Source organism: Leucoraja erinacea, chromosome 43 (genome assembly GCF_028641065.1).
Source record: "Leucoraja erinacea ecotype New England chromosome 43, Leri_hhj_1, whole genome shotgun sequence".
Lineage (NCBI taxonomy): Eukaryota > Metazoa > Chordata > Chondrichthyes > Rajiformes > Rajidae > Leucoraja > Leucoraja erinaceus.
This window is the reverse complement of record NC_073419.1, coordinates 1463545-1477342: the sequence shown is the minus strand read 5'-3', so window position 1 is coordinate 1477342 and position 13798 is coordinate 1463545. Positions and strand designations below refer to the sequence as shown.

General features: G+C 48.6%; 1 protein-coding gene across 3 annotated transcripts in view; it reads right to left on the bottom strand.

The window, feature by feature from the left end:
- Nucleotides 1-4025, bottom strand: part of cables1 (Cdk5 and Abl enzyme substrate 1) — a 234206-nt gene extending 230181 nt beyond the window's left edge. For 2 of the 3 annotated variants that reach the window (XR_008726430.1, XM_055664714.1), the window contains exon 1: nt 3276-4025. Coding sequence is in view for 1 of the 3 variants with exons in the window: in XM_055664714.1 (XP_055520689.1) it covers nt 3276-3817 (542 nt within the window). In the remaining 2 variants the exon portion in view is untranslated. The remainder of the gene's footprint in view (nt 1-3275) is intronic. The other variant, XR_008726431.1, reaches the window with a different exon arrangement.
- Between the last annotated feature and the right edge of the window lie 9773 nt (nt 4026-13798).

Sequence of the window (13798 nt, the reverse complement as noted above, 5' to 3'; positions counted from 1 at the left end):
AATGACACCAAGTGCTGGTGTAACTCAACGGGTCGGGCAGCATCTCTGGGGGAAATCGCTAGGTGACGTTTCAGGTTGGGCCCTCTGCCACAGAAGGCAGTGGAGGCCAATTCACTGGATGTTTACAAGAGAGAGTTAGATTTAGCTCTTAGGGCTTACGGAATCAAGGGATATGGGGAAAAAGCAGGAACGGAGCACTGATTTTGGATGATCAGCCATGATCATATTGAAGGGCGGTGCTGGCTCGAAGGGCCTACTCCTGCACTTATTTTCTATGTTTTCTATGCACATGATTACAATCGAGCTGTTCACGATGCACAGATACATGATATGGGTTTTTTTCTGCTTCGTCCTTGTCAGAGGATATCTGAGACTTTAGTGAACAAGTAGGCAACCAAAGATAGATACAAAATGCTGGAGTAACTCAGCGGGACAGGCAGCGTCTCCAGAGAGAAGGGATGGGTGACGTTTCGGATCAGGACCCTTCTTCAGGCTGTGTCTATCTTCGGTGTAAGATCACACAGCATCTGCAGTTCCTTCCAACACTAGCAGGGCAGCCATGTGCATCTCCTTTACAGTTAGACGGATTGCAAAACGCAAATAGTAGGAAGGATGTGCAAATTACCAGAGAGTTGTGAATTCGCCCAGAGAGTTGTGAATTTGTGGAATTCCCTGCCACAGAGGGCAGTGGAGGCCAAGTCACTGGATGGATTTAAGAGAGAGTTAGATAGAGCTCTAGGGGCTAGTGGAATCAAGGGATATGGGGAGAAGGCAGGCACGGGTTATTGATAGGGGACGATCAGCCATGATCACATTGAATGGCGGTGCTGGCTCGAAGGGACGAATGGCCTCCTCCTGCACTTATTTTCTATGTTTCTCTGTTTCTATAATTCAGTGGTCATTCAAATACACAAAATGAGAAAAGAAAGACTGAATTAAGTTTTTTAAAAAAAAGGTTAAAATGTTATTAGTTTAGTTTATTGTCACATGTACTGAGGTACAGTGAAAAGCTTTAGTTGCGTGCTAACCAGTCAGCAGAAAGACAATACATGATTACAATCAGTCCACTAGCAGTGTTCAGATACATGATGAGGGAATAACATATAGTGCAAGGTAAAGCCATCAATGATAGTCCGAGGGTCACCAATGAGGTAGATAGTAGTTCAGGACTGCTCTCTGGTTGTGGTAGGATGATTCAGTTGCCTGATAACAGCTGGGAAGAAACTGCCCCTGAATCTGGAGGTGTGTGTTTTCACACTTCTGTACCGTATGCCCGATGGGAGAGGGGAGAAGAGGGAGTGGCCAGGGTGTGACTGGTCCTTGATGATGCTGCTGGCCTTGCCGAGGCAGCGCGAGTATAAAGTTTCTTCCCGACCGTTATCAGGCTACTGAACCATCCTATCACCAACTAGAGGGCGGTCCTGACCTCCCATCTACCTCATTGGAGACCCTCGGACTATCTTTAATCAGACTTTACCTTGCACTGAACATTATTCCCTTTATTCTGTATCTGTACACTGTGAATAGACACAAAATGCTGGAGTAACTCAGCGGGACAGGCAGCATCAATGGAGAAAAGGAATAGATGACGTTTCGGGTTGAGACCCTTCTTCAGACCGATTGTCAGGGGGGAGGGACACAGTGGTAGGAGTAAAATTAGGTGTGAAAACAACAGATCAGGTATAATGTAGAGATGTAAACAATTTTATTGGAACATATAAGATTATTAAGGGTTTGGACACGATAGAGGCAGGAAACATGTTCCCGATGTTGGGAGGGTCCAGAACCTGGGGCCACAGCTTAAGAATAAGGGATAGGTTATTTAGAACAGAGACAAGGAAACACTTTTTCACACAGAGAGTTGCGAGTCTGTGGAATTCTCTGCCTCAGAGGGTGGTGAAGGCCAGTTCTCTGGGAGAAGGCAAGAGAGAGCTGGATAGGGCTCTTACAGATAGCGGAGTCAGGGGATATGGGGAGAAGGCAGGACCGGGGTACTGATTGTGGATGATCAGCCATGATCACAGTGAATGGCAGTGCTGGCTAGAAGGGCCGAATGGCCTACTGTCTATTGTCTATCATGTATGATTGTAATCATGTATAGTCTTTCTGCTGACTGAATAGCACCACAAAGCTTTTCACTGTACCTCAATACACTTGCCAGTAATAAACTGACCTAAACTGTCCACATTTTAACTTTAGAAAAACGTTAGGTTGCAAATGCATAGAAAAGATATGCAGTAACACCACCACATGTGTAATAATGATTGGACTAGCCAGCTAACAAAGTTACGATAAGAACAGTTTAATTTAAAATTCAATTGAAAACAAAATACTTGACTCTTATTATGTGTAGGAAGGAACTGCAGATGCTGGTTTAAACCGAAGATAGACACAAAATGCTGGTGTAACTCAGCGGGACAGGCAGCATCTCTGGAGAGAAGGAATGGGTGACGTTTTGGGTCGAGACCCTTCGTCAGACAAGTTAGGGGAAAGGAAAATGAGAGATGCAGATGTATAGAACAATATGCAAAAAAAAGTCTCGACCCGAAACATCACCCACTCCTTCCCTCCAGAGTTGCTGCCTGGCCCGCTGAGTTACTCCAGCGCTTTGTGTCTCTCTTTGGTGTAAACCAGCATCTGCGGTTCCTTCCAACACATCCCCATCCACGCACTAGTCCATCCCTTCCCCCCAGAAATGCTGCCTGAGGCGCAGAGTTACTTTGCCGTTCATTATCACTAGTTTCCCCAAGTAGGTTATTTAAGAAAGAACTGCAGATATTGGAAAATCGAAGGTACACAAAAATGCTGGAGAAACTCAGCGGGGCCAGCAGCATCTATGGAGCGAAGGAAATAGGCAAAACGTTTCGGGCCGAGACGTTACCTATTTCCTTCGCTCCATAGATGCTGCTGCACCCGCTGAGTTTCTCCAGCATTTTTGTGTACCTAAGTTTATTGGCCAAGTATTCACATACAACGAATTTGCCTTGGTGCTCCACCCGCAAGTGACAACATGACATACAGTGACAGTTACGAATGACTCGGAAACCACTAAACATTAATAATAATAAAACATGAATGATAAAACACCATTGATCAAGCATGTGAACCAACAAAATCAAGTTAGTTATTCACCCAAGGTGGACAAAAATGCTGGAGAAACTCAGCGGGTGCAGCAGCATCTATGGAGCGAAGGAAATAGGCAACGTTTCGGGCCGAAACCCTTCTTCAGATGAGTTATTCACTATTAGTTATTCACTATTAGGTATTTCACCCACCTGGATCTCTGCAAGTCCGTGGAGCTGCCCGTCTCCGCCAGCTCCAGGCAGTAGTTGGGGGCTGACGCTTGCCTGAGGAAGGCGGCGGGGAGGATTCCCGGAGTGAACGAGTTGATTCTTGCTCTGCCGCCGCTGCTCGTCCAGATGCTGCTGCTGCTGCTGCTGCTGCTGCCGAGTTGCAGTGAGCGCTGGGCGGCAGCGTTGGCTGCTTCGTCCCCTTGGCGGGCTGGGGCTGGGGCTGGGGTTGGGGTTGGGGTTGGGGTTGGATCTGGGGCTGGCGAGGACGGGCAGGAGGAGGAGGAGGAGGGAAGGCGGTGAGGGCTGGCTGGATCCCCGGCATTATTGGCGGTGTTGTGTCCCCGCGGCAGCCGCCCGTCCAGCGAGATGTTGGTGAGGAAGGTGAGCGCTGCCCGCCTGCGCCGCGGGTCCGGCCGCTGGTTCCCCGCTGTTGCTGCTGCCGCTGCCGCTGCCTCCACCATCTCCTCCTCCTCCTCCTCCTCCTCATCCACACTGCAGCGGCTCAGCGGGCTGGCCATAGCCATCGCCCCCTCCCCGGTGAAGCAGAGCCCACGGCCAGCTACACGTTACACACACACTGCATCTTACACTCTGCGGGTCACTGATGGAAATGCATGGTGTGTGTGTGTGTCCCAGTGTGTGCAGCCTGTGTGTGTGTGAACAGAGAGAGAGAGAGATATTGTGTGTGTGTGTGTGTCTGCACTGCGCCGTGCCAACACTATGCAGCGCTCTCCCCAACCCGGGAGAGAGGGGAGGAGAGAGAGGAGATGGGAGGAAGAGAGGGAGGGAGGGGGAGAGGAGAGAGGGGGGGGGGAGGAGAGGGGGGGAGGAGGAGGGGGGGGAGGAGAACGGGGGGGAGGATAGGGGGGGAGGAGAGGGGGGAGAGGGAGAGGGAGAGGGAGAGAGGGGGGGGAGAGGGGAGGGAGGGAGGGAGGGGGGGGAGAGAGAGGGGAGGAGAGAGGGGGGGAGAGGGGGGGAGAGGAGATAGAGGGGAGGGAGAGGGGGGAGGAGGGAGGGGAGAGAGAGAGAGAGAGGGTGGGGGAGGGGAAGAGGGGGGAGAGAGTGAGAGAGAGAGGAGAGGCTAAATGCTGCCTGTGCCGCGTGGTTTGTGCATGGAGATGTTTTTTCTCTCTGCAGGTTAGAAGTATAAATGCAAAATGTGCCCGAGTGTTTGCAGTGTGTGTGTGCACTGCGCGGTGTGTACACTATGCAGCGCCCTCCCCACCCCGGGAGAGGGGGAGGGGGGATAGGAAGAGGGAGAGGGAGAGAGGGGATAGGAAGAGGAGGGAGAGGGGGAGAGGAAGGAGCGGCCACTCACTGCCTGTGCCGCGTGTGTTTGTGCATGTCGATGGTCTTTTTCTTTGCACGTTCTCGATATAACCTGAGGGAGAGTTGCTCCTCCCCTCCACACCCACATATTTCTCTCCTCAATCCCACACCCGGGTACTTGACTGTGAAACGTCACCTATCCATGTTCTCCACAGATGCTGCCTGACCCGCTGAGTTACTCTGCGTCCTTAGATGGTGTCTTTACTTTGATGAGTGAGACTACTCAGATGGCTGCTCTGTTACCAGGCAGAATGTTATTTACGTTAGAGAAGTTAGACGAGTCAGCCTACAGGGAGGAGGTCCAGCACCTGGCAGCCTGGTGTGCCAACAATAACCTCGTCCTCAACTCCAAGAAGACAAAGGAAATTGACTTCAGGAAGATCAGAGGGGGCAGACATACCCCCATCCATATAAACGGGACTGAGGTGGAGCACGTCTCCAACTACAAATTCCTCGGGGTACACATCTCGGAGGGTCTGTCCTGGTCCCTCAACACCTCCAAGCTGATCAAAAAGGAGGAGGCTCAAGAAAGCTCACCTGTCCCCCCAGATCCTGACCAACTTCTACCGCTGTACCATCGAAAGCATCCTGACCACCCGCTTCACGGTATGGTACAGCAGCTGCACCGTAGCGGACAGGAAGGCACTACAACGGGTGGTGAAAACCGCTCAGTACATCATCGGTGCCCCGCTCCCTGCCATGGATGCCCTCCACCGAAAACGGTGTCTGAGACTGGCTGGGAAGATCATCAAAGACCCCTCACACCCTAACCATGGACTGTTTGCCCTCATCCCATCAGGGAGGCGTTACAGGAGCCTCAGGTCACGTACTAGTAGGATGAGGAACAGCTTCTACAACAACACTATCACATTGCTGAACTCGGAGTCCCGCCGATAGATTTCTCCAGTCTCTCCGTCCACATTGTTTGCTTATTCTGTATTTTTATTTCTATATTGCACTATTACTACGGACTGACGCTAAACTGCATTCCGTTGTACCCATACTTGTATCTGTGCAATGACATTAAAGTTGAATTGAATTGTTTCTGTTTCTCAGCTGAAACCAAAACATATTGTAGAACAGATTGCTGTTGCAGTCATGTCCGCGCGAGGATTGTAGCCGTTATCAGTATCCACACACGTATTGACCTTCTGAACTAGTGAGAAAATACAACCTGCTAGTGGAGAGACACTGGAGAGAGTGCTGGAGTAACTCAGCGGGTCAGGCAGCATCTGTGGAGAACATGGATAGGTGACGTTTCACAGAGTGCTGGAGTAACTCAGCGGGTCAGGCAGCATCTGTGGAGAACATGGATAGGTGACGTTTCACAGTTTGAGAGCCTTTTTCAGGACCGTAACATCAAAAACGCGGGCAGGTGGGACTAGTGTAGCTGAGATGTTGGTGTAAGCAAGTAGGGCCAAAGGCCTGTTTCCATGCTGTATCAGTTTGAGAGCCTTTTTCAGACCGACAACTTCAAAGACAACATCAAAAACGCGGGCAGGTGGGACTAGTGTAGCTGAGATGTTGGTGTAAGCAAGTAGGGCCAATGGCCTGTTTCCATGCTGTATCACTGTGACAAGATATGCACAAAATGCTGGAGTAACTCAGCGGGTCAGGCAGCATCTCTGGAAAAAAGGAATAGGTGACGTTTCGGTACGAGATGCTAAGTTACTGTTGTTAGTTTCTCTCCAGCTGCAAGAGTGTAAATAAGTTCATAGGTTATAGGAGCAGATTTAGGCCATTCTTCGGACTGAGTCAGGGGAGAGGGAAACTAGGTATGAAAAGATACAAAACAAATCAGAGCCAGAAGCTATGCAGTATGATAAGTGATAGGTGTAGAATTAGTCCATTCGGCTCATCAGGTCTACTCCATCTTTCAATCACGGCTGATCAGGGAAAGAGACCCAGCGTAAACTGTTTCTGCATATAACTCAAATATCCAGACGTGGACACATTTAGTTTAGTTTAATTTAGAAATACAACACGGAAGCAGGCCCTTCGACCCACTGGGTCCATGCTGACCTCCGATCCCCGCACATTAACACTATCCTACACCCACTTGGAACAATTTTCACCAAGCCAATTAACATTCAAACCTGCACGTCTTTGTGGAGTGTGGGAGGAAACCGAAGATCTCAGAGAAAACCCACGCAAGTCACGGGGAGAACGTACAAACTCCATACAGACAGCGCCCGTAGTCGGGATGGAACCCGGGTCTCCGGAGCTGCATTCGCTGTAAGGCAGCAACTCTACCCCTGCCCCACCGTTTGTCAATCTTTCTTGCACCCCTTTCCAGTTTAATGACTGACGCCCATCCTGTGGCAGAACAAATACATCTGTACGCAGTTTCCATTAGGAAGGAGATGAGGAATTTGTTTAGTCAGAGGGTGGTGAATCTGTGGAATTCATCTGTGGAGGCCAAGTCGATGGATATTTCAAAATCAGAATCAGATTTTATTCGCCAAGTATGTTTTGCAATATACGAGGAATTTCATTGGCCAGGTCAGTCATACAATTGAAAGCAACAGATCACTCAAAAACACATTTTAACATGAACATCCACCACATTCCTCACTGTGATGGAAGGCAAAATAAAGTTCGTCCTTCCCTTTTGTTCTTCCTCAGTCATGGGCCTCGAGCCCCCCCCCCCCCCGTTGACGGGATGATCTTGACTCCCGTAGCCGGTGGCGTTCGGGCCCTCTGCGTCGTGGCGTTCAGATCCCGCATCGCCCCCCGCCGGGCGATCAAACCTCGCGTCGGAGCTGGTCGAGCCTTCCGCGGCGTTGGAGCTCCCGACTGGCCTCTCCCGAAGCAGCGAGCCCTTGGTGTTAAAGTCCACGGTGGTTGCAGTGGGAGCGATCCCAGGCAAGGGATCCGCTCCGATGTTAAGTCCGCGCCCTGCGGTGCGGCTCACGACATTCCGAGGCGGCTTCCAGCTCCATCGATGGTAGGCTGCAGGGCCCGGAGAACATGATCCGAAAAATGATCACATTTCCGGAAAGGTAGGAACCTGAAAAAAAAGTTTCCTCCGATCACCCCCCATCCCCCACTCCCCCCACATAAAACAAACCAAAGTATATTAAATCAAACTTTTCACAAACACTAAAAATAACAAAAAGATGAAAAAAACAAACAGACTGCCGGCAGGGCTGGCCATCTCCCTGGCGACCCTGGTCCTAAAGCAGAGATTGACAGGTTCTTGATTAGTTTGTGGGCCAAATGCAGTCATGTGGGACTGGCGTAGATAGGACTAGGTCGGCATGGGTGAATTAGGCCAAAGGTCATGTTTCAACGCTATATGACTAAAGTGTAAAGTAAACCCTCCTACCATCCGGGAGGCGCTACAGGTCTCTCCGTTGCCGAACCAGCAGGTTGAGGAACAGCTTCTTTCCGGCGGCTGTCACTCTACTCAACAACGTACCTCGGTGACTGCCAATCACCACCCCCCCCCCCGACACTTATTATTTTTTATTCAAATCGTTTGCTATGTCGCTCGTCAAGGGAGATGCTAAATGAATTTCGTTGTCTCTGTACTGTACACTGACAATGACAATTAAAATTGAATCTGGGTGTTGGGGGAATTCATCGGTTCAGGAAATGGACCGGTGATATTTCGGGTTGGGATGTTTCTTCACGTTGAAAGAGGACAAACTGTTCTAGATTCTCCCTTTGAACAAGTAACTTCAAACTGAGGCTGGTTTAAAAATAATTCTTGAAGCAAAGTGTCAGGGGTTATGGGGAGAAGGCAGGACAATGAGGTTGAGAGGGAGAGATAGATCAGCCATGATCTGATGGGCTGAATGGCCTAATTCTGCTCCTATCATTTGACCATATCATAAGTTTTAATCTACAATTTGAGAGGGAGAAGGAAAAATGGGAGATGTCAGTGTTGCAGTTGAACAAAGGCGACTATGGAGGCTTGAGGGAGGAGCTGGCCAAAGTTGACTGGTAAGATACACTAGCAGGGATGACAGTGGAACAACAATGGCAGGTATTTCTGGGAATAATCCAGAAGATGCAGGATCAGTTCATTCCAAAGAGGAGGAAAGATTCTAAGGGGAGTTAGGGGCGACCGTGGCTGACAAGGGAAGTCGGGGACAGTATAAAAATAAAAGAGATGTATAACGTAGCAAAGATGAGCGGGAAGCCAGAGGGTTGGGGAACTTTTAAAGAGCAACAGAAGATAACTAAAAAGGCAATACGGAGAGAAAAGATGAGGTACGAAGGAAGGTAAGATGGCCAAGAATATAAAGCAGGATAGTAAAAGCTTCTTTAGGTATGTGAAAAGGAAAAGATTAGTTAAGACAAATGTGGGTTCCTTGAAGACAGAAACAGGTGAATTTATTATGGGGAACAAGGAAATGGCAGATGAGTTGAACAGGTACTTTGGATCTGTCTTCACTAAGGAGGACACAAACAATCTCCCTGATGTACTAGTGGCCAGAGGATCTGGGGTGACAGAGCAACTGAAGGAAAGCCACATTAGGCAGGAAATGGTGTTGAGTAGATTGATGGGACTGAAGGCTGATAAATCCCCAGGGCCTGATGGTCTGCATCCCAGGGCACTTAAGGAAGTGGCTCTAGAAATCGTGGATGCATTTGTGATCATTTTCCAATGTTCTATAGATTCAGGATCAGTTCCTGTGGATTGGAGGGTAGCTAATGTCATCCCACTTTTTAAGGAAGGAGGGAGAGAGAAAACAGGGAATTATAGACTAGTTAGCCTGATATTGTTGGACCGAGTCCAGAACAAGGGACCACAGTTTAAGAATAAGGGGTGGGCCATTGAGGACTAAGATGAGTAAAAACTTATTCAACCAGAGAGTTGTGAATCTGTGGAATTCTCTACCACGGAAGGCAGTGGAGGCCAATTCCCTGGATGTTTTTAAAGGAGAGTTAGATATGGATCTTAGGGCTAACGGAATCAAGGGATATAGGGAAAAGGTAGGAAAGGGATACTTATACTGATTTTAGATGATCAGCCATGATCACAGTGAATGGTGGTGCTGGCTCGAAGGGCCGAATGGCCTCCTCCTGCACCTATTGTCTATGTTTCTATGTTTCTGGCACTGTGAGGCAGTAACTCTACCGGTGCGTCATTGTGCTGCCCTTAGGCAAATAAGCTGGCAAAGTAATAGCAAAGTAATAGCAAAGTAATAGCAATATAATAGTAAAATAATAGCAAGTAATAGTAAAGTAATAGCAAAATAATAGCAAGTATCAAGAGTATCAAGAGTATATTTAATTGTCATTTGGACCCCTAGAGGTCCAAATGAAATGCCGTTTCTACAGCCATACATTACACACAAATAGACCCCAGACACAACATAATTACATTTTACATAAACATCCATCACATAACTGTGATGGAAGGCCAAATAAACAATAGTAATAGCAAAGTAATAGCAAAGTAATAGCAAAGTAATAGCAAAGTAATAGCAAAGTAATAGCAAAGTAATAGCAAAGTAATAGCAAAGTAATAGAGCAAAGTAATAGCAAAGTAATAGCAAGTAATAGCAAAGTAATAGCAAGTAATAGCAAAGTAATAGCAAGTAATAGCAAAGTAATAGCAAAGTAATAGCAAAGTAATAGCAAAGTAATAGCAAGTAATAGCAAAGTAATAGCAAGTAATAGCAAAGTAATAGCAAAGTAATAGCAAAGTAATAGCAAAGTAATAGCAAGTAATAGCAAAGTAATAGCAAAGTAAAAGCAAGTAATAGCAAAACCAACAGCAAGAGATCGTGTGGAGAGTCAGACGGAAAAGGGCAGTACGAGGCTCTGGAGATTGCAGGCTGCAGAATAATCTTCAACATGGGAGCACCTCAAGGCTGCGTGCTCAGCCCCCTGCTCTACTCACTCTAGATTCATGACTGTGTAGCCGGACACAGTTCCAACTCCATCTTCAAGTTCGCCGCCGACACCACCGTTCTTGGACGAATTTCACGCTACGATGAGTCAGAGCATCGGAGGAAGATCGAGCGACTGATCCAAGAACGCAAGAAGTTGCAGTGAATTGTGGACGCTGCCCAGACCATCATGTAAACCAACCTCCCTTCCGTTGACTCAATTTATACCTCACGCTGCCTCGGCAAGGCCAGCAGCATCATCAAGGAACAGTCGCACCCCGGCCACTCCCTCTTCTCCCCGCTCCCATCGGGCAAAAGGTACAGAAGTGTGAAAACGCACACCTCCAGATTCAGGGACAGTTTCTTCCCGGCTGTTATCAGGCAACTGAACCATCCAACCACAACCCGAGAGTAGTCCTGAACTACTATCTACCTCAATGGTGACCCTCGAACTATCCTGGATCGGACTTTACCTTGCACTAAACATAATTCCCTTATCATGAACATAATACAGAGTGGAGGTGCAGAACCTGGCGGTCTGGTGCACACGTAACAACTTGTCACTAAACACCTCCAAGACCAGGGAGCTGATTATTGACTTCAGGAGGTCCCATAATGGAGAATATACGCCCCAATCTCCATCTACGGGGACAGTGTGGAGAGAGTGTCCAGCTTTAAGTTTCTGGGCACTCACATTTCAGAGGACCTCACATGGTCCACCAACACCGCTGCTCTGGTCAAGAAGGCACAGCAATGACTGTTCTTCATGAGGACATTAAAAAAGACTGGTCTGCCCCAACAGCTGCTGACAACCTTCAACCGCTGCACCACAGAGAGCATATTAACGTATGGCATCTCTGTGTGGTATCTCAGCTGCACGGAGGCGGAGAGGAGAGCTCTTCAGCGCGTCGTCCACAGAGCGCAGAGGATTATTGGGACACAGCTACCAGCCTTGGAGGGCATCTACCACACACAGTGCCTCAGGAAGGCCGTCAGCATCCATAAAGACTCCTCACACCCTTGTAACGGACTGTTCGAACTACTTCCCTCCGGCAGACGTTACAAGGCCTTCTATGCCCGAACCTCCAGACTCAGAAACAGCTTCATTCCCAGAGCTATAGCGGCTCTGAACCGGCCCTGCTGAGTGCCCCCCATCCCCCCTGGACTGTCTCCCTCGGATGGTCACGTCGCACAGACACATCTGCACTTTAGTCTGTTTTAACTGTTTTGACTATTTTACTGTTCTTTTTACAAACCATGTTCTCGGGGTATCTAAATCTAAATGTTATTAGTTATTTAAGTTATGACATCGGATGGAAGCTGCATACCAAATCTCGTTGTGCTTATGTGCAATGACAATAAAATATATTATTATTATTATTATTATTATTATTATTATTATTATTACTGTAAACGGCTCGATTGTAATCATGTATTGTTCAAGTTCAAGTTCAAGTGAGTTTATTGTCATGTGTCCCTGTATAGGAACAATGAAATTCTTGCTTTGCTTAAACACACAGAAAATAGTAGGCATTTACTACAAAACAGATAAATGTGTCCATATATCATGATATAAATATATACACACATGAATAAATAAACTGGTAAAATGCAAATAGCAGAAAATGGGTTATCAATAATGAGAGTTTTGTCCGAGCCGAGTTTAATAGCCTGATGGCTGTGGGGAAGTAGCTATTCCTGAACCTGGACGTTGCAGTCTTCAGGCTCCTGTACCTTCTACCTGAAGGTAGCAGGGAGATGAGTGTGTGGCCAGGATGGTGTGGGTCTTTGATGATTCTGCCAGCCTTTTTGAGGTAGCGACTGCGATAAATCCCCTCGATGGAAGGAAGGTCAGAGCCGACGATGGACTGGGCAGTGTTTACTACTTTTTGTAGTCTTTTCCTCTCCAGGGCGCTCAAGTTGCCGAACCAAGCCACGATGCAACCGGTCAGCATGCTCTCGACTGTGCACCTGTAGAAGTTAGAGAGAGTCCTCCTTGACAAACCGACTCTCCGTAATCTTCTCAGGAAGTAGAGGCGCTGATGAGCTTTTTTGATAATTGCGTTAGTGTTCTCGGACCAGGAAAGATCTTCAGAGATGTGCACGCCCAGGAATTTGAAGTTCTTGACCCTTTCAACCATCGACCCGTTGATATGAATGGGGCTGTGGGTCCCCCTCCTACTCCTTCCAAAGTCCACAACCAGTTCCTTGGTCTTTCCACTAACTGGAAAACACGCAACACTAACTGGAAAACACGTTCGGTAGGCGGCGCGACTCTCGTCAGCAGCGGCCTCTGCAGCCCGTCCGCGTTTTTATTATTTTTTGTCTATGTTTCTATGTAGTTTTTGTTATTTTTTTGTTGGGGTGTGTGTGTGGGGGGGTGGGGTGGGGGTAACTTTTAAATCTCTCCCTGCACGGGAAACCCGACCTTTTCTTTGTCGGGTCTCCGTTGTCGTTGGGGCTGCAACGAGAAGCGGCCTCCAACAGGAGAAGACCGGGGACTTTGGTGCCGACGAATCACCGTCACCGTCGCGGAGTTGGCCGAGTCCGGAGCGGGTGGAGCGGTGGTGGAGCGCTGCTGCTGCTGCGGCCCGACCTCCGGAGATTCGGAGGCTGCAACTGCGGGTCTGGCGGACGGCGGCACTGGGAGCCCGCGGGTCCCTGGAGGGAGACCGCTTTTCAGGGCTCCTGCAACGGTGACTTCTCCCGCCCGAGTTGCAGGGTCGAAGAGCTCCTGGAGCAGGGCCTTACAGCACCGCCCCGCGCGGCTTGGAATGGCCGCGGGACTCTGCGAGCGCACGCCGGGAGCTCTAACACCAAGACCCGGTGTGCGACCTTGCATCACCCGGCGTGGCTTTAATGTCCATGGGACAATCGCCATCGCCAGCTGGGGGCTTTGACTTTGACTCTGACATCGGTGGGGGGGGAGTGTGCAGTGGAGAGATAAGTTTATTTGGCCTTCCATCACAGCGATGTAATGGATGTTTATGTAAATTATGTTGTGTCTTGGGTCTATTTGTTTGTAATGTATGGCTGCAGAAACGGCATTTCGTTTGGACCTCAAGGGGTCCAAATGACAATTAAATTGAACCTTGAATCTTGAATCTTGAAAAGTTTTCACTGTATCTCAGTACACGTGACAATAAACTGAACTGAAACTTCCCTTCTACTCTTTCAGTCCAAAGAAGGGTCCCGACCCACAACATCGCCTGTCTGTTCCCTACACAGATGCTGCCTGACCCGCTCGGCCCCTCCAACACCTCTCCTTTCTCTTTGGCTTTCACCTTTCCCTGTGTTAATGCTGCAGTTATTACTGTCCAGCTTGTAGGT